Source organism: Anguilla rostrata, chromosome 8 (genome assembly GCF_018555375.3).
Source record: "Anguilla rostrata isolate EN2019 chromosome 8, ASM1855537v3, whole genome shotgun sequence".
In the NCBI taxonomy this organism is placed as follows: domain Eukaryota; kingdom Metazoa; phylum Chordata; class Actinopteri; order Anguilliformes; family Anguillidae; genus Anguilla; species Anguilla rostrata.
Window position 1 is genome coordinate 15,482,839 of NC_057940.1, and position 20,473 is coordinate 15,503,311.

Genomic DNA, 20,473 nt, shown 5'->3' on the forward strand with positions numbered 1-20,473 from the left:
GGCCATCTCCTTATTGGTTTTGCCGTGGCGTAGGGCTTCTGCGGCTCCCCGATGTCTTTTGCATTTCCCCGACTAACAGATTCCTTGGACTTTTCTCATTTGTGTTCGGCGCTTTCTGTTCTTCTATTTTCTTTTGTTTAAAAACAAACATCAGCAACGTGGCTGAAGGTAAGAAACAGCACGAATTTCTGCGATGCCATGTAACTCCACTGGGAGTAATAAGCTTACAGGCACATTCTGTTTTTCTAGTCCGGATTCTGGATAAACACCTTCCAAAAACACTTTGCGACAGCTCTACAGCGTCAGTGTAATAAGGAGGTTGTGTCTGACGCGCTGATGGATTCATGAGAGCGCTGCACACTGTGTATTACTGAGACCGGCCGTTCAGCACACCGTAAAGAAGACGCCGTTCTCCTCACAGACAATAGGTGCGTTTACATGCACACCAATGCTCTGAGCTCACCCCGATACTCTGATCATCGAAATGGTTGTGTAAACGCCTTTATCTGATTATCTTGATCAGTGTAAGGCCATAATTAAGGCGTAGTAAAAACCCAATTACGATACCTGGATTTTTGCCCAAGCTTCAGAATTTTCGGCTTTTTGAAACTGTGCATGTCGGGCAGAAGTCGAAGACCCCTGATGATAACAAGCATGGCTGTTGAGTATATCATTTTCGCTGAGCATACTCCAATTATGGAAAGATATACGTAAACGAGGCTATTGGCGTAACTGCATTACTTATATCCGTGTGTACGCAATAATATAAATACAGGAATAAACAGATCACTCCTAATACGTGGGGTATTAGTGTGCCTGTAAAAGACAGCCATTGCACCTGCACCATTGCCTATGTATAGCACATACAGACATGTTTACCGTACAGCAATCACAACCCCCGGTGATTTCCACGGCCACGTCGTGTTCAGCAGCGGCGATATTTCCATGGCTACGGTTCTTTCTGCCCGCCTCGATTAGCAGAGCTCTCGTGGAAATACTTGCCGGGGCTCACCGCCATTCCGTGTCGAATTAAAAAAAAAGGGGAAATGAATAAGTAATGCGGGGCGATGAATAATGCAGTTTGATTAATAATCGAGCCCTGTTTTCTGTTCCGCCGCCGTCGCGCTTGGCCAATCCACGCGTGCCCGCAGCAGCAGAGATGGCGGGGAGGACGGGTACATTTCCCCCCTTCCATTGCCCGGGAGAAGGCAAAGGGGATTACAGATCTGAGACAGCGGCAAAGAAAACAAGGGCCACCTTTTTGCGCTGAGAAAAAAGCAGCGTGGTTTGCTGACATCTGGGCCCACCCGCAGCGCAAACAGAAGCCATTTTTACGCATGTGCTCTTTCTGCCGTGTTTCAGGGACAAGCCCTGTGCCACAAGAACACGCCAGTACACACACGTTCATTTTTTCTGCCCTTAACAGAAGAACAATAAAGAGCTCCTTTTCTCTTTTCTGTCATCTCTTGAGCTCCAAACCCTCTATTGTGAAACCTGCAGTCTCCACTGATAGCCATTTGTGGAATTGTACACTGCACTCTGGAAACACAAAACCACCAGTTTCCAGAGGTGGAAAGTCCAGGGATCAAAATTAAAAGTCCTGCCATGCATTTCTTCCACCCATGAACTCAGCCAGCTGATTTCACTAATTACTTCTACCTCCTGGCTGAACCTGGCTTTTCCACCTCTAATGCCAATTTCTAATTTAATAATTTATCCTTTACTCTTATCAAAAAATAAAAGTGAGGTTCATCCTCATCCATGTTTCAAATTGTACAGAAACTGAAAAGCAGTGAGGAGTCTGACCTTTTTTTTAACCTTCTGTAGTTACAGAGAAGAAAGCAGAAAAAGAGAAAAATTTCTCAACCCTCACCTGCCCACTCTGGGAATTCTGTTTTGCAGTGATGCTGAGCTGACAACAAATGGCGTTCGATTGCGGATATAGACGGTGACATTTCAGGAGAGGGATTAAAGATTTTGGCAAGCCTTGCGGCAGTGCTCCAAACCAGAATTTTCCGTGGCGACCCACGGGCCTGTGCTCACGCCAGGGCTCTGAAGAGCTTGCGAACAAAGTGGCGGTCTTATCCGGAGAAGCCCCTTCTGACCCACAGACACAAAACGCAGTCCAGGATTAACCGCGACCTCTGTCGGAGCTCTCTGTCAGTCGCCTTGCACTTCATTCCTCAGTCTCTAAGGACTTTGGGAGCAGCAGGCCAGGGGCAATCAATGCCCTCCCAAACCCAATCACCAGACACAAGCAGTTCGGCCGCGTCCACTCGGGTGTGTGTCTGCAAGGCCTGCTACCTTTTTAGCCTGTGAACGACGGAACGCTCTCTGTTCAGCTGACGTCGACACACCAAATCTTTGCCAGGCGGCGTTACCGTGACGAGAACGGCTCGGCGTTTCCGCTGCGATCGCGTTACTCTAATTCCCCATATCCCCTCCTCCTCAGACGATCAGAGTGTAGCGGCTCAGGATTCATTAATGAGAGCCCTGATAGTGTCACCCATGCTACCCAGGGCCTCTGAGACTTCAGCAAGTGAGAGGAGCAAATTAGCCAGGATTCACGGCGTGTGGGGCGTGCAGGGTGTGTGGTGTACAAGGTGTGTGGCGTGCAGGGTGTGTGGCGTGCAGGGTGTGTGGTGCACATGGGGTGTCTTTGAGAGGTTAGATTTTTGATCTTTTGCATCATGTATACGACCTTTCTTGGACTTTTGAACTTGTTTGCAATTGTTTGAAAAGAGGGCTACTCTATAAGCTAGACTTAAAAAATAATATATGCTTGGTGACCGGGTGGAGAGAAAATAGATCTTTCTGGACATGTACATGAGGGATAGATTTTGCGGATAAAAATGTTATATTCTTGCTGAGAAAGACGTCATTGCTTCCGTGAAATATGGAAGTGAGCTTGAGTTGCTTGGGGGCATCTGGGACCACAGCCAAACACACCTCCCTATTGTCCTGGTGCCCTTGGAAAAGATTTGGGGATGGATGGATTTCAGGGAGCAACAAGACAATTTATCCAAAAACTCACTTCCTGTTGAAACCTGCCTGGGATGTGAAATATATGATTCAGCATAATATGCTACACATCTCTGACTTACTGGCTATCACAGTCATCTTACATTTGCCTTTACGTTCAAACTGCTTTTCCGTTTATTACACTGTGTTACCTGGAAAGCATTTATACACGAAGATGACCATTAAGTTCATAACCGACCAGAGAGATACTCACCAAACCAAACACTTAAACATTCCAAGTCAGCCCATCCCTCCTGTCTCTTAAAACAAAAGCACAACTTTGCCCATCAGCTTCAGGAATGCTTCAAACAGACTGTAAATGATTGACTCACAAGGTCAGCTCACAGGCAAGACGGCACGTGTGATACTACACCGCTACATGAATGCGTTTCGCTTTTCTCCATCGTCTCCAGCTTTGTCTGAAGGCAGCAGGGGCCGGGACAGGTGCCACAGCGAAATTCCCTCATTACGGATGAACGGCTTTTAAGAACAATTCCACAAACTGAATTCTGCAGGACGAGGCCGTGCTCCACCTCTTATCGGGGATCCCTGAAACAGCCTGTACAGAGAGCTGTGAGTGACAGCTCTCTCGGGAAAGGGGAAACGCTCGGAATGTTCGGAATCACAATGTGGAATCACTGACACTGAGAAACATGGCTACCCCAACAATTTATATTCCAATTATAAGCACCAAGTTTAATAAGCTCACGGTCTACTAACGGGCATAAATTAATTAGGACTACGCATGGCAGCAATACATATATGCAAAAAGCAATTACTATAAAAAATTAATTGTCAGTAGTACAGTAATTAAGAAGCTAATTGTAACTAAGTGAGCACTTTCTTAGCTCTAACCAAACTGAAACTCATGCCTGGCTAATTCTGCCACCAGTAGAAGGCGAATTGGAAATTAGTACCGCAGTCGACATATTCTACCCCGGCCCCATGGTGAGTGACAGGGCCAGACGATCGACCACCGCCGTTTCAGCACGGCACTGTTAAAACCCGTTACAGCTTGACCTTTTAATTGGGGCTCCGCGGAGAAATCCGATCTCCTTCCATCTCGTCTCGCAGCACTCCCACAATCCCTCTGTGCAGGGCAATTATAAGATTACGCGCCTTAATTAGTGGCTGAACATCGGCGTAATTAAAATTTCAGCACTGGTATATCAGAGAGTCCAATTATATGACAATTGGTTCCAGGCTCCTTTTCCGCATCTACTAGCCTCTCATGCTACGGCGTAGCTTCGGCTAATACATCTCCATCAATACAGCATGTGAGAGCAGCAGCGATTGAGGGGAGGCTTCCCAGTCGCAGACCCTGGCTGTGGTGTGAGGGGAGGAGGTGAGGTGGAGACTCCACAAACACAGGCATGCTCGCTACCGCACACCTAGCGACAGGGTGGATAATGGAGGGGACCGGCGTGACCGGCGTTCTCTAGCTGGCCTGCAGAGTGAGGTCACCATGCCACACAGATTCCATCGCCAGCTTTCCAGCCCGCTGCTCATAAGAACCAAGACTAATCCAAAGTCATGACCAGGTGGTTGTGTGTTCCAATCCCCAGGCTAGATGTCCCCTGAACGATGTCTGTTGCAGGGACAGAATCCAACTTTAATGGGGAGGCGTTTCAAAGACTCTCATGAAAAATTAATTCAAAAACCATAAACCTTGTCTGGAGGAATGATTTAGTCCAGGTTCAGAGCTATCTTTGGCAGAACTGTGAATTGTTTTCTTGTTTTGCAGACAACCCGACCCAAGGTGACTTTGCGTAGACTACTCAAATGTGCACTTAATCCAAATATTCAACTTCTAAAGCCAAAAATGAGTCTAGTGCAGCACAGATTAGAGAAATGAAACCCATCTAAATGACTGAAACATTTTTTAAGAAGACAGAGAATGCATGGTTACAGTGTGATTATCTATTCTTGTCCAGTTTGTAAAAACATTCCTGTTCCATTTAAACATTTTCTTTACTGTAAATGTAGTTTGTAAAATCCATATGTGTAACATTGACCATCCTCTTGGGGAGGAGGCTACTTAATTAACATGTTATTAATTATAACTGCAGACACACACAAATTAGAATTTTGAAAAAAATGCATATATTCCATAATTTTGTCCTTTCTGCACATTTTTGATTTGCTTTTTTTCATCTTCTCTAATTATTCCTTGATTATTTCATCCCTATTTCATTGTTTCAATTTCCTTTCTCCACCTGTGTTTCTACTCCATGGAGACATTTATCATGTTTCAATTTCAAAATAATACTTGGTACATAAAATACAAGTTTGGTTTTGGAGTTTTGAAAGGCATGTCTGAATTATGTAACGCTTGGTTTTCCTTACAAATATGGCAGGACACAGAAGTTCACAGGACTTCACATTCTAGAAGCATCTTTGCAGGGCTGATTCCCTTTTTAGACACACACGGGCATGCGCAGGAGCATGACTTTGGAGTCATTGCCTGTTTTGCAGCATGGTCTGAAGACACATCTCTTCAGACTCTATCATGACCAACACTGCACTCCTCTGCCTGGCTACCCCCAATCAAGTAGCACTTTCACATAACACTTGTATCTTATATCTGGATGTTCTAGCACTTTAGTGTCGCACATGTATCTTGATGTTGACATGGTGGTAATTTTATCATATCTCTTATAATCATGCCTTACTTCTTGCTCAAGACATTTCCATAGTTTAATGACTTAGCCAAAGCTTTACTGTGTGAACTAGACTTGATTTTCATGGCCTTATGGCACTGCTACTTCATGACAGAATTGTATTTTATCTGACCTGTGCTTGCACTTGTTTCAGTGACCTTCAGCATGCAGACATTGTATGACTGGCAATTAAAATGTACTGTAATGTAATGTGATGTAAGAGATAGCACTCTCACAACACACTTGGAACAGTGTTGCAATGTTATCCTGCTGCAGTTTCTCAATCACAACATTACAACAGCCTCAAGTGCTACCCGACACATCCCTGGCAGTCTGGTCCGACCGCCCGGTCCATGACTGCAGTCTTATTCGCTGAGAGGGGAAGATGACTTTAGCACCATAAAACAGCAGGTTTCCTCATCAGTTTTTTCTTTCTCCCCGAGAATTAATTACCTGAATATTACGAGCCAGGGAGCAGTTGCATGCGTTATTAGATAAAGCGCAGCTCTTGTTTCCCATTATGCAAATGGCGGCTCCTCGTCGCTTGCTGATCTCTCTTCATCTATCCCTCTCAATTGCTTATTACATTATGGCTGCTTTTCCTTGATAAATTATTGATTTGAACATATGTTGGGAGTGCAGTGGGACCATTCCGGAGAGGCGGACAGAATCTCAAAAAAAGCAAAAAAAAAAAAAGTATCTATAGTGACGGTACAGACCTGCATGGAGAAGAAAATGTTGACCTGAAAGGCTTAAAACCATAAATGATGTGGTTACCTGTGAGGGAATTGGCATGGTGGGGAGTTGGGTTGGGGGGGGGGGGTGTGATTTATTCACCCACAAGTCATTGTGAGTGCGAGGAGAAAGAGAAACCCCACGGGTGAGCCTCACACCTGAGAGACACATCTCATGTGACATAATGCAGTCACCTGCAGTCGCCCAGCATTACAATGCAGCACTTCTCCACACGCCTGCATCTCCAAGGAATGGCTGGACTGGGGGTAAATGCCCCCCCTCCCAAAAAAAAGAAGACCCCTATCACAGCTTCAAGGTGAGATTTGGCATGGGGAATCTGGGTAGAATGCACTGCATTTCCTAACCCTATAATGGCGACGTCTACTGAATCTTCTCTTTCCTGTTTTTAAGGAATACACAGCCTCTTCAGTGAGAGCCAATCATGCGAAGAGCCTCTTCAGTGGGAACCAATCATGCGAAGAGCCTCTTCAGAGGGAGCCAATCATGCAGAGAGCCTGTTTAGACCGGTCCCGGTGCTCGCCTGCAGGACCGCTTTCGAACCCTTTGATGGAATCCTGAAGTATGACTGCCATCTGACATGTAAGCTGCACGGCCTGTTTTTCCATCTGGTTTCGCCGGCACACAAAATCCCGGCGAGAAGCCCGCGGCTCGCATCGGCAGGGCCGGAGGACGCGCCGCGCTCGCCACGCCCCGCGGGCAGCGCCAGGGACAGAGCCGCTCTAGCGAACGCGCCCGCGGAAAAACGTGCTCACCCAAAAGCCAACGGAAGACGGAAAAGAGCACGGCCCCTTTCCCTCCTCTCGTTCGGGAGACGGCGCGTGAGATTTTGACAAATTGGCGCGGGGCGGCCGTGCCAGCTGCCGGCGAGCCGGAAAAACGCGCAGCCTCGCAAACGACGCTTAAAGGCTCATAAAGGAGGAGTTTAGCAGAGCAGCAGGTTAAATCCCCCGCAGCAGCGGGCTCACTCTCCGGCCATCATTAGAGCTTAGACAAAGACGCCGTCCCGCACAGGTCAGGCTCGCCTGACTTTAAGCCATTACCGCGAACGTAACAAATAGCCTCTGTCCTTACAGGGAGCTTTTTCTAAGTTTAAATAAGGCCATAATTTTGTTTGTTTGCACAGACCAACCATGCAACTTTCCTCAACATAAAACAATCTGGCAACCAAATAATCAATAAGAACAAATCAATGAATTAATACATGAATGAGGGAATAATGCAGTCAATTAAAACTTGTGCTTGGGTAACAGCAGTGCAACAGTACCAGAGCTGGGTGTTTGTGAAGCCCAAGTTCACTGGCACATTTTCAGCGTCGGTTTTTAGTGTACTCACAGGCTGCCCCTTACAGCACGCTGTTCTCTCAAGAGCAGTTTGAGCAGATCGTCTCTGATTAAGAGCCCTGGACAACAGCAGTGCCCCATCGAGATTCGAACCCGCGACCCTCCCATCGGTCCTGAGGACTGGTTAAAGTGAAAACGAGTCCCGGTGGAGACGGCGCAGAGGAGCGCGCGTTCGTGACTAACGCGCTCATCCCGCTCCGGACGGCCGCGCGGCGGTACAGGGGGAGAAACGAGGGACCGGCGCACGCGGCCGGCTGCGGTCCTCCACCAGCTGGCGGGCGGGCCTGACGTCACCGCACGCATGCGCGGGGCTCGGAACCACGGGGGCGCCGGCGGGTCGGCCGGACGCCCGTCGCCACGGGCAACCCTCCCCGGGAACTCCACCGCGCGTGCCGGAGACGGAGCCGCGGGAGCCCGGACTGGGCTTGGGAGCGCTGATGAGCTTACCGCTTCGGCATGGCCAAGCTCACCGCTTCGGCTTCGCCAAGCTTACCACGCCTCAGTCTGTGCGCACAAGCAGAGTATCTCTGCGCCTCTTTGAGCGTCGGGGTAAAAGTCCCGACGTCCTGGAGCCCACGACCCGCAGGAAAGACCGCGGCTGCGCGGCTCTGAGGTCATCGAGAGCGTCGCGCCTCACACCTTCATCAGGGGAAGGTTCCGCAGCTCTAACCGGCGCTCCCTCCTCCGTGGCCAGGCCCCCACGGCTCGGCCTGACGCCTCTCTCAAAGAAAACCTTTCTTCTTTTAAACGTGTTGATGGGGAGCAGGAGCCTGCGACGGGCTCTCTGCAGAAACATTCTTCTCTCTCAGTTAATTCCTCCAGGGAGCACACGGGCCCCGGCGTGGGGGGGGGGGGGGCAATCAGCCGGCCCGCGATGCTCCCAGCATTCTCCTCATCGATCGGCGGAATCGCTGAACTCCTCCTTTTCTCCCCGATTCCAGCCCTCGCAGCGGAGCAGAGCGGAGCTCATGGATGTCACCTCCTCTCTCTTTTCTGCTTAAAAACATTCCCCGACCTCGTTAAGCACTCAGAAAACACGAGGTGAATATTCCTCGGTGGTGTACCCGCCTCCCGTACAGAGTCTGGAGCCGCACCTTCAGATCACTTTATTAAATTTTGTGGTGTCACAAGGTGCAGTTCTGAAAATGTCTTCTACTTGCTTATCAGGTACAGCAGTGACTGCACAGGGCAGATGTGTTAACTTGGATAGCTTACAGGAAGCACGTTATTTATTATGCATGTCCTCTGGAAGATGCTGCTAGAGCATACACACATGACCGATTAGCGTGAACAGGAGATTTAGTGAATGGTGCTTCGAAATAGCCATGCAGTTCACATGTGCCCCCCAGTGGGGCTTCATGACCAGAAACTTGTACAATTAAAAGCCGCTCGTAACAGATGATGCCTCCACCAATTTACTGTTCCTTACTCCCATCCCTAGCAACCTGAACCTATAGAGGCTACTTATCTGAATGTGTTTCTTTAATGGTCCAAGTTAGCTGAGCACTGTTAAATAGTGACATCACAAGTACCATATACCAATCACATCTTTGGTTTGACCACAGGTGTCACATATGCAGATCAGATCAGAAAGCTTTGAGCATCAACAATGGCTGAGATAGCACTTCCAATGTGAATTTCAAATGGAGATGAATATCTAGTCAGTATAGACTATATTGTCGATTGACTACTGTTTTCGTGGAGTCAGTGAATGGAAATGATTAAATAAAGGCATTGAATGCTGTTTGCGTCTGTCTATCAGAGCCATCTGCAAACTCACACCAAGCGCAACCCTTCCCCGTTCCTTTCTAGCATAAAATCTGTTTAAGACAGAAACTTGTGAAACAAACCACAAAAGAAACTGTGAATTATCTCCCTTTTTCTTCAGTTGCAAGAGAAGATTTACTGTGTGACAACTTGACCTTTTTGAGAGATTGAATCAAAATGAGTTAAACTGCTGAGCGAATTACGGAGTGAAAGATCAGGCATATGATAGCACCTGATATGCTTCTCAGAAGGGGTTTCCCTCTCTCTCTCTCTCATTCTCACCTCTCGCTCTATCGTTCTCTCTCACCCCCCTCCTCTTTCTCTCTCTCTCTCTCAACTCTCTCACCCCCCTCTCTCTCTCTCTCTTTCTCATCTCTCTCTTCCCCTCTCCCTCCCCTCCTCTTTGTCTTTTTCTCTCTCTCCTCTCTTTCTCTCTCTCCCCCTCTCCCTCTCTCTGTCTCTCCCTCTCCCACCCCCCCCCTCCCCTCTTTCTGTGACACGCCCTGGCGCTCTACATATGCCTCTATATTCTGGGTTTTTAGTGCTCAGGGAAAAGAACAGTAATGGACCACTGCACAAACAAATGTTTATTCTGCCCTGTGTGACCCTGGAGACGGGCATTTGGGGGAGGGGGGGGGAGGGTGAGTGAGGGGCAGACAGTACCTCCTGTGCTCAGAACACTGGGACACCAGCCAGACACACTTTGGGGGCGGTGGGGGTGAGGGGTGAGGGTTTAGGGGGAGAATCCCTGAAGAAAACTCACACATGCACACATGCAGACAGACCACCCCCCCCCCCACACACACACGCACACACGCACACACATTCTAAATTGGGAGCGGAAAAATCAGGGACAAAAAAAACAGGGCAGCAAAAAAGAATAAAAATCCAGTAATTGGGCACGGGGTGATTTAAAGCGCCAGATCATTAGCGGAGCGCTATAAAGACAGGAATGCATTTACGGGACAGAGGAGGGATGTGATTGGGGCATGATTAATTCAGCGCAAGGGATTAAAACTGAAGGCGCCACCTGAACCGGCCCTCAGCTGGGGCCCCTCCCCCACGCGGCCCCCTCGCCACCCGTGCCTCCAGGCGCGGTGCTTGAAGGGTACTTAATTGTCACCAAACATGGATTTAATCACATTGGCGGGGCCGTTCCGGGACCTTCCGTCCCCCGGGGCGTGGCCGTGGGACGCGCGCCGTCATTAGCGCCGGGTCCCATATGCCACGGGCGGCTCCGGGGAGGGGCCCCTGGGACCCCGCCCGGTCCCCAAGGCATCGATCTGGGCAGGAATTACACGCGGGGCCTTAATGAATAACAGAGCCGGAGCAGGCCGGCGGCGCTGCCGGGGCTGGGGAGGGGGCGGGGAGGGGGCGGCCGGCCCCTCCCATTCATCCGCAATAAAGCGGCCCGCGGCACGCTCCTGACACCCCCACATATGGCCGTCACGCTTCCAGACAAGTAAATAAATCCCCAATCTCAATGACCCCCCATCATCCACCCCAGCCCCTGCCCCCACCTGCTTCCCCCCCCTACCCCCTCCCCCTTCTTCCCCACTATTGCCTACAGCTCCTTCTGGACACCACTGGCACAGATTTAATTCTCTCTGGTAGTTCCTCATTGTGTCTTAGAGCTTGAAAGGGGGGAGGAGGGAGGAGAGTTGTGGGGTGGGGGGGGGGGGGTTGCATGAAGGGTTGCCTTGGTAACAGAGGGAGGCACATGGCTTTGCTGCAGTATGTTCTGCAGAGAGAGAGATGGTGTTAGAGACTGGGGAGGGGGTTTCCAGGGGGTGTCTTGGCAATACTTTGTCGCTGTCAGGCCAGCCCATTTGTTTCATAGGCTGAGCAGTCAGTGTTAAACGCTTTGGAAATGAAGGAGGTGAGCAGGAAAGTGGGTCTAGCAGCCGAGGGGAGAGGTGAGTGGCCTCGATCGTGGGTGAGATACAGGACTGTGTGGGTGTGATACAGGACTGTGCGGATGAGATACGGGACTGTGCGGGTGAGATACAGGACTGTGCGGGTGAGATACAGGACTGTGCGGGTGAGATACAGGACTGTGCGGGTGAGATACAGGACTGTGCAGATGAGATACAGGACTGTGCGGGTGAGATACAGGACTGTGCGGGTGAGATACAGGACTGTGCGGGTGAGATACAGGACTGTGTGGGTGCGATACAGGACTGTGCGGGTGAGATACAGGACTGAGCGTGTGAGATACAGGACTGTGCGAGTGAGATACGGGACTGTGCGAGTGAGATACAGGACTACACAGGTGAGATACGGGACTGTGCGGGTGAGATACAGGACTACACAGGTGAGATACAGGTCTGTGCGGGTGAGATACAGGACTGTGCGGGTGAGATACTGATCTGTGCAGGTGAGATACAGGACTGTGCGGGTGAGATACAGGACTGTGTGGGTGAGATACAGGACTGTGCAGATGAGATACAGGACTGTGTGGGTGTGATGCAGGACTGTGCGGGTGAGATACAGGACTGTGTGGGTGTGATACAGGACTGTGCGGGTGAGATACAGGACTGTGTGGGTGTGATACAGGACTGTGCGGGTGAGATACAGGACTGTGTGGGTGAGATACGGGACTGTGCAGATGAGATACAGGACTGTGCAGATGAGATACAGGACTGTGCGGGTGAGATACAGGTCTGTGCGGGTAAGATACAGGACTGTGCGGGTGAGATACAGGTCTGTGTGGGTGAGATACAGGTCTGTGCGGGTAAGATACAGGACTGTGCGGGTGAGATACGAGACTGTGCGGGTGAGATACTGGTCTGTGCAGGTGAGATACGGGACTGTGCGGGTGAGATACAGGACTGTGCGGGTGAGATACAGGACTGTGCGGGTGAGATACAGGACTGTGCGGGTGAGATACGGGATTGTGCAGATGAGATACGGGACTGTGCAGGTGAGATACAGGACTGTGCGGGTGAGATACAGGACTGTGCGGGTGAGATACGGGATTGTGCAGATGAGATACAGGACTGTGCGGGTGAGATACAGGACTGTGCAGATGAGATACCGGTCTGTGTGGGTGAGATTGCACATTTTTAATGGAGAAAAGACTAATAACTCAAACAGAGGAACACAAACAATAACTTTTTGCCTCAGTGAAATCTAAAGTCATTTACATATTTCACAACTTGTGATTTGTGAAATGAGCGGTCCATATGCTGCAGTCCCATGTGCGCCCCCAGAGCTGGCAACAGGTTGTGTGTCACGCCATCAGACTGTAAAATATGTGCTAAACACAAAGTTGCACTGACTCTTCACAAATGTTGATGAATGTCAAGTGGAACCCCGGTGGCCTGGGAACAGAAAGGTGGCGCGGCGACGAAGCCGGCCCCCAGCCCCGCCCCCAGCCCCGCCCCCGGAAAATCAGAGACAGGTGCGGAGACGCCGATCTTTGAACGGAGAGCCGGGCCTCGGTGTAAATTGACACGCGTGCTGGATGACGGCTGGAAGGAATGATGGTGGAACGTTCTGCACCAGCAGGCACAAGCTGAGCCCGGGGCTTATTCCTTTTGGACATCACTTAGCACGCGTGCGTGTCGCGGAGCGGGGGAACGGATTCAGCTGGCAGAACATGCGACTGAAGGACTCCCACCAGATGCACGTGCGCGCCTCAGATGTGACTGGACCGTCCATTCACCAATTAACCCCCTTACTTGTAACAAGAAACGCCTATTTCTGTCCATTGTTCACATTCATGTAACATTATCAGTGCAAAAACTACATTTCACACGTCTCATATTCCACATTTACCACACACACACAATCGCATGTAGTTAGGATGTATGTAGACTCAGCAGAGCCCTTTGTGCATTTCCACCAAGTGGGTGTTTTTCTGGATGTTTATTTGGTAAGATGTTTTCCAAAATGGTGGAAATGTTTCCAAAACTAGCGGACAGCCCGGGTCAACGCTGAAATCGGAAAAGAGATGGAGTATGGAACTCAAGTGGTCAGCGGGGGGTGAAAGGTCATGCACTTCACCCTGCGGTGAAAACGAATTTTGCGCTGCGCAGAGGAAAGAGAGGCAGCCTGGGGAAGAGGGACATCGTGTGCACACATCTGTGTGCTGGGTGGAGACAACGCTGGGCTTTCACTGTAAACACGGGACCTAATCATACACTACCGATACCACGGCAACCACATTACATCTGCTCATACAAGCTCTTTTTTACCCAGTGAGGTGGTACTGGTCCAGTTTGAAGGATAACTTCATAAAATGACATGGACCCCAGTTGAAATAAAATAAACACACACACACACACACACACACACAGCAGAGTCAATTCTCAAACTGACTCAAGATAAAGAAAATAAAACAGTTTTCGTCTCAATAACGGAAGGGGTTTTTCTCTGGCCGAGTTTATGTTTTCATGGTGTTTAGGGAAAGGAGCAATTTCTCCAAAGGGTCTGTCAGTGGACATGGGCAGGGCCGCACCGTGCCTCACTAAAATACTTCCCCGGCCTCAGGAGAGCCTGTATAATCGGGCTGCTCTAAAAGAAGCTCTTTTATTAAGGGTAAGAGAGGATTGCAGAAGAATCGGTGCTGAGGCAGTGTGAAAAATTACCAAAGGCATAATAACGTCACATATGCCTGATTTGACCAATCTGGAAATGTACACATTTTGGCTTGAGGGACAGCTTTTTTGACATAACTGTGTTACTGAACATAAACTCAATTACTGCATGTGAGATAAGAGACAGGGGAATCACCACGGCAATACATTCTCGGTCGATATTAACAAATGTCTTCAATATGCAGGAAGACACATGGAAAGTGTCCGAAACAAACTGCAGCACAGCGGATGCAAAAACACGTTTGGATATCGAAAAGCTATTTTAAAACATGCAATCAATCCCGTGGGTGGATCTGTGCAGTCAATACTTTTGAGGTCATGATATGATTACAGTTTTCAGTCTTGAGATTCTTTCCTTCTGGACTGAAAGCATCATAAAAAAAATTGGCAAAGATTTGAATCTCAGAGCTCCATGAGAATATACTTGTGACATGTTTTCATAAGTATAACAGTTGTCTTTCCTGGACTCAAGGTAACTGTGTAATCTCACAGTTTAGAGTAGCAGTTTATAGTGCGCTTACAAACATCTTGATTGACAGTGCTAATAGGTCCATGTTAATGTCTAGAATCCACCTTGATTTTAAAATGACATGGGTGTGGCAGAAAAGCCATAAAGTACCAGGAAGATGTGTGCATTCCATCACAGCTTTTGTAGGTAAACATGTGCACAAACTGCACAGAGGTGACACACAGGTGGCATATTATCTCAGATGGTTTCAATGGTGCAGCCACTGTTCTGACCACTGCCATTAGAGTACGGTTCACTGGGTTAACACTATAGTACTACCCAACCCCCCCCACCCCAAAAAATATATATATATATTTTCACTGCTCTCTTTAAGTCCTCTCCTTCAGTCCCATGCTGCACCAGTGCGCTGTCCCAGCAGGAAAAAGCCTCCACCACTTTCAGCCCTGCACAACACTGCCATCTGCCGGTCATGGCAGGAACTGACATGCTATTGCCTATGTGCCATTCAACTGAGCAGCGTTTCTGGAATATTCTATTAAAGGTACATATTGTTTTTAAAAATCATTTTTAACATAACGTTTCTGATTATCATTTACCTGCATTTTTCTGTTTCATAGGGTCCATTAGGGTTTTATAGGGTGATAGGAACCGTTCCCATTATCCACTTTTCGGGGGCCTTTACAAATGGACACACACGGACAGAGCTGCTCTGCCCATAGACCCTCCCCTTGTGCAGGTGTGAAGGGGCATACCTGAGTTGAGCAGCTGCTGTTCCATCACCCCACATCCCAGCACCTCCAGCCAATCACCCTGGAAACGCACCTCCATCTCAAAGGATGGATGGGTGAAGGGGAAGTAGCACTCCACCCAACGGATCTCCAGATCTGCAGCACACACACACACACATACACACAGCTGTCAGTTATTAGATGTTTTTCTTTATTACAGATAAACACCTGGAAGGTACTACTATCTATCTAGCTGCACATAGAGGCTTCAACCTGGCAAATAAAATGGCCTCAGCGCAGTTTGGGAAAAAATCATCTCAAAAGCACCACTGAAGAGAAGGCTGCTGAAGGGGGGAATGAAAACAGAGATGGAGGAGGAAAAAGAAGAAAGAAAGGCCAGGCACCAGGGAAGAAACACAAAGAGAAAGAGAAAAAGGAAACGGGGATGGACGACATGAAGGAAGATGGCGCTGAAGATGTTCATGAACCTGCTACAGTGAGGAGGTGGTGAAGAGTGTGAAGGTGTGTGAATGTGTGTGTGTGTGTGAGTGTGTGTATGTGTGTGTGTGTGAGCGTGTGTATGTATGTGTGTGTGTGTGTATGTGTGTGGCACGTGCGGTGTGTGTGTGTATGTGTGTGCGTGGCGTGTACTGTGCGTGTGTGTGTGCACATGTGTGTGTGTGTGCATGTGTGTGCGTGTGTGTGTGTGTGTGCATGCATGTATGTCTGTGTGTGCGTGTGCGTGCATGTATGTGTGTGTGTGTGTGTGTGTGCGTGCCTGCGTGCAGGCACTTGGGGTGAAAAATCACAAAGGGGCTCATTCTCAACATCTCTGCTGCAGACAATAAATCTGCAAGTTAGGAGGAGGAACGGAGGTGTCACTTCCAATATCTGGGGCGATTTGTGTTACTCTCTCGCCAAGAAAGTCAATTAGTGACATCTCCAAATGCCCTGAGCAGCCCTGAGCCCGCAGGAGAGGAAGGGGCATCGGTCACTGACTGAGGGTCAGAGTGAAGACACAGCTGAGTCAGACAGGGACAGAGCTGCTGTCTGTCCCACACTGAGGGGAGAGACAGAGGGGAGAGGACAGGGAGAGGGGGAGAGAGGGAGGGTAGAATGAGGGAGAGAGGGAGAAGGAATAAGAGGGAGAGGGAGAGAGAGAAAGAGAGGGAGAGAGGGCAGGTAAGAGAAGGAGAGGGAAGGACCGGAGAGAGGGAGAGGGATGGAGGGAGGGTAGACAGAGGGAGAGAAGGAGAGTAAGAGAAGAAGAGAGAGGATGCAGAGGGAGAGTGTGGGTGGAGACAGAGATGGAGAGTGTCAGTGGAGAGAGAGAAAGAGGCAGTGTGAAAGACAGAGGGTGGAATGGAGTTAGGGTAGCTAAATAAAATACGAATTTCCAAATAATGTTGACGACATCAATCAATCACCCTACTACCATTTGCCACCGGTGCTTTAATACCTGGGACTAAGCACTGGGTACAGGTAGCGCTGGCAGATTTTCACAACTTCACATCATTGTTTGAAAGCCTTTGTTTCTGTGATATTCGTACAAAGGTAAACCAGGGCTGCTTCAATAAACGACAGCAGATAATCGTAATCCATAACTATTCACTAAAAAAATGTTTATCGTTAAGTAGATTGCACACCTTCTCCAAAGAGGTGTCTGATGAGGCGGGTGAGGCAGCGTTTGAGGTCGGACTCCACCAGCCGGACCGCGTGGAGCGAATGCGTCTCCTGCTTCTGCGGGGAGCGCTGGCCGTCCTCCTCGAACAGGGACAGCTGCCCGTGACGTTCCGCGTCCGCAAACAGCTAGGGGAGAGGGGGGCGCGGGGCACAGCTGTCAGACTGACGGTCACGCCGACCGACCCTGGCTCAGATTCAACCTAACCGCAGCGCGCTCTGTCCTTACGCGAGTCCATTCCTTTAAGCAAGTGTTGCTCTTTAGGGCTAATCGCTCAGACTAAGGAGTGTGGTAGTTACTGAAGTCCTCAGGACTATAACCCTACATGCATCGCCTTCAGATGGATACTGAAAGTAACATCTCTGGGTTCGCATTTTTATCACATAGGTGGAAGAAACAGGTTCAGAAAGTAGAAGGCCTCCCCGATCTTTTGTTCCAATCATCTGGATTTGATAAGTACAATTCTTCCGCCGGGATGCAGATCTAATTAATGAAATCAGCTGAATGAATTCATGGGTGGAAGAAACACAAGGCAGGACTTTTACTTTCTGAGCCCTGAGCTTCCCACCTCTCTGTGCAGAATTTAATATACTTGATGAACATTTAAAGTTTAGCTGCAGAAGAATGAATTGTTATCCTCTCTAGGGTAAATCTTTCCAAATGGAATGGGCGAGGGCTATTAGAAGAGACATCGAAACTTCAGGCTGTGAAGGTCATCACGAAATTAACTGGGTCCCACGCCCCCGTCCCCCCGTCCCCCCGTCCCCCCGTCCCCCGCACCTGGTGTTCGGAGAAGAGGCGCACGCCCTCCATCTGGTGGAAGACGGGGTAGTGGCTGGCGTCTATCTCGTCGCGGCGGTACACGTCGCCCGCTAACAGGAAGCTGTCCAGGCCGGAGCGCACCAGGTCTCGCTGGTGGGCGGAGGTGTGCGCGCGGAGCATGTGACCCCGGTTCAGGAAGTAGTTGTCCCCCTTCTTCCTGCTGGGGTGGTCGGGCGGGATGAGGAGGCTGTCGAAGTTCTGCTCCACGGTCACCACCGGGCTCAGGTTGTCGAAGACGGAGAAGATGGGGTTTCCGCGACGACCCGTGTAGGTCCGGTAGAAGTGTGCCTTCACCCGCTCCTTGATCAGCCACAGCGGGTGGTGGGCCCGGGTGTGCAGGTTGCGGCCCACTTTGGACAGGATCTTGGCCGTGACGTTGGTGTGGTCGTCCCGCAGGTATGAGCGCCCCAGAACTTCGACGCTGTCCTGAGCGTTCAGGTGGGGGGCAGGGGCCTCCGTTTCCACCCCTCTGTGGGGGATGAGTCTCATTGCAGGCAAGCCCCTCATGGTCACCCCCTTGCTAACCCAGGACAGGGCTGCAGGGTTCAGTAGAGATGACAGGGGGCGGGCATGAAAGAACAGCGCCATGACAACTGGGCCATCAATCTGTGGAGCAGAGGGTATCATGAGTAACTTGCAGTTGGGACCATCTGATCAAAATGAAAACCATAACCATAGCCATAGTTGTAACCGTGTGTGGAAAAATGAAATGAATGACCTCACTGTACATGACACAGGGCATTGAAACACCATAAACTTAAAAATTTTACTGGAGAAAACAGAAAGCCAGCAAACGAGCCCCATAAAGCAAAAACATCACAAAATAGACATTCACATTCAGGCATTTAGCAAATGCTCTTATCTAGAGTGAAGCCTAACTGTGGCTTTTTATCTGGGCCTTTGAACAAAGCTTGCAACATGGCCGTGGCAAACATGGATGACTCCTGAAGTACCCTTAAATGGAGAAGACCATATCTGACAACAAGTCAGGAGCTATAAACAGCAATTTGGTTTGGATCCACCAGGGCGACAGTGTCGTACGGTGGATAGGGCCCTGGGTCTATAACTCCAAAGCTTTAGGTTCGATTTTCCCCGTGGGGCGCTGCCGTTGTACCCTTGAGAAAGGTATTTAACCTGAATGGCTTTAGGAAATATCCAGTTTTATAAATGGATCAAATGTAAACAATGTAATCTCTCTAAATCGCTCTGGATAAGAGAGACTGCAAAATGTATGAAATGTAAATGTAAATAAATCCCGCAGCTCAGAGATTGTCATTCATAACCTGATCCAACTGATTTCTCATTCACGGCACACCATGAGAAAGATATTTTCCATTGGCATAATATTTACCAAGCATCAAGTAATTAAAAACTTCAATCTGAAAAGCATGCAAGAAAAGGCCAAATTTAATCCAAGAGGGGGAACATACTTATTCAAATTTACTTTCACAAAAATCATATATCATTGCTTCTAAACTAATCTTCTGAAAATATTCTCACTTTTTGATGATTTCATGACCCAGCCTGTCTCTCATGGAAATTGAAGGTCTCCAAGCTGGAAGCTTGTCCTTTCAAGACAGGTGAAAAAACAAAGAAGAGTTCACATAAAAAAATTTTCTTGAGATGAAAATAAAGAGAACAGAAGCTAAGCAGCGTTTCCAAAGAGTGACAGGCGGACTATTAAAGAACAGGCCATGACAATGGGCCTCTGCGTTTTCGGGGGCAAGTAGGAGATAGCATGAGTACACTGCGTTGGTGTCCATCTGTCAAATGTAACCCCATAACCATAGCCATAGCTATGACCGTGTGCGGAAGAAAGGATTAATGCCCACTGTACATGACACGGGTTGACAACACATAACTTAAAAAATGGTTCTTTGTAAAACAGAAACCATCAAACAGCCCCATTAAAGAAAAACATCACAAAATAATATTTCATTAGGACTTTGCTGCTCTTCTCTAGAGTAATCCAATGTGGACGAATCTGGCTTGTGACAAAGCTGCAACATTGCCGTGGTCAGCACATGGATGACTCCTGAAGTTACTGCTATGCGAGACGATGCCTATCAGACAGCAATCAGGAGCATAAACTGCCCAATTTGGTCTTTTGATGGAATCAAAGGGCAGTACATGTGAGTGAAGACTGGGTCTGAAACTAAAGCTAGAGTTCGATTACCTGTTGGTTTACCCTGAAAAGAAAGGTGATTTACCTGATGGCTTTAGAATACCAAAGTTTTATAGAATGGACCCCAAATGTACAACATTTTGAGTCATCTAAACGCTCTGGAAAGAGAGACTGCAAAATGTAATGTTAAATGTAATGTAAATTAAATGCCCCAGCCAGAGATTGCATTCATAATACAACTGATTCTCAACAGAGACACCAGAGAAAGTTATTTTCCAATTGGCATATATTTACCAAGCATCAAGTAACTACAAATTTTAATCTGAAGCATGAAAAAATAGGCCAAATTAATCCAAGAGGGGGAATACGGATAAATTTACTTCACAAAAATCATAATCATAATGTTCAACCTAACTCTGAAAAATTCCTCACTTTTGATGATTCTGACCCCCTGGTCAGGAAGTTGAGGTTCCAAGCGAAGCTTTCCTATTCGCGGTGAAAAA

The 20,473-nt window shown here is 48.6% G+C and overlaps 1 protein-coding gene across 8 annotated transcripts in view; it reads right to left on the reverse strand.

Moving 5' to 3' along the window:
* The window catches only part of LOC135260928 (phenylalanine--tRNA ligase, mitochondrial-like), an 88,535-nt gene that overhangs the window by 41,414 nt on the left and 26,648 nt on the right, over positions 1 to 20,473 (reverse strand). For 6 of the 8 annotated variants that reach the window (XM_064346673.1, XM_064346680.1, XM_064346674.1 and 3 more), the window contains 3 exons: positions 17,804 to 18,451; positions 16,989 to 17,151; positions 15,367 to 15,498 (listed from right to left, as the gene is read on the reverse strand). In XM_064346673.1, the coding sequence (XP_064202743.1) occupies positions 15,367 to 15,498; positions 16,989 to 17,151; positions 17,804 to 18,433 (925 nt within the window). In that variant the 5' untranslated portion in view covers positions 18,434 to 18,451. Of the gene's footprint in view, positions 1 to 15,366; positions 15,499 to 16,988; positions 17,152 to 17,803; positions 18,452 to 19,345; positions 19,414 to 20,473 lie in introns of all 8 variants that reach the window. The other 2 variants (XM_064346678.1, XM_064346679.1) reach the window with 1 other exon arrangement.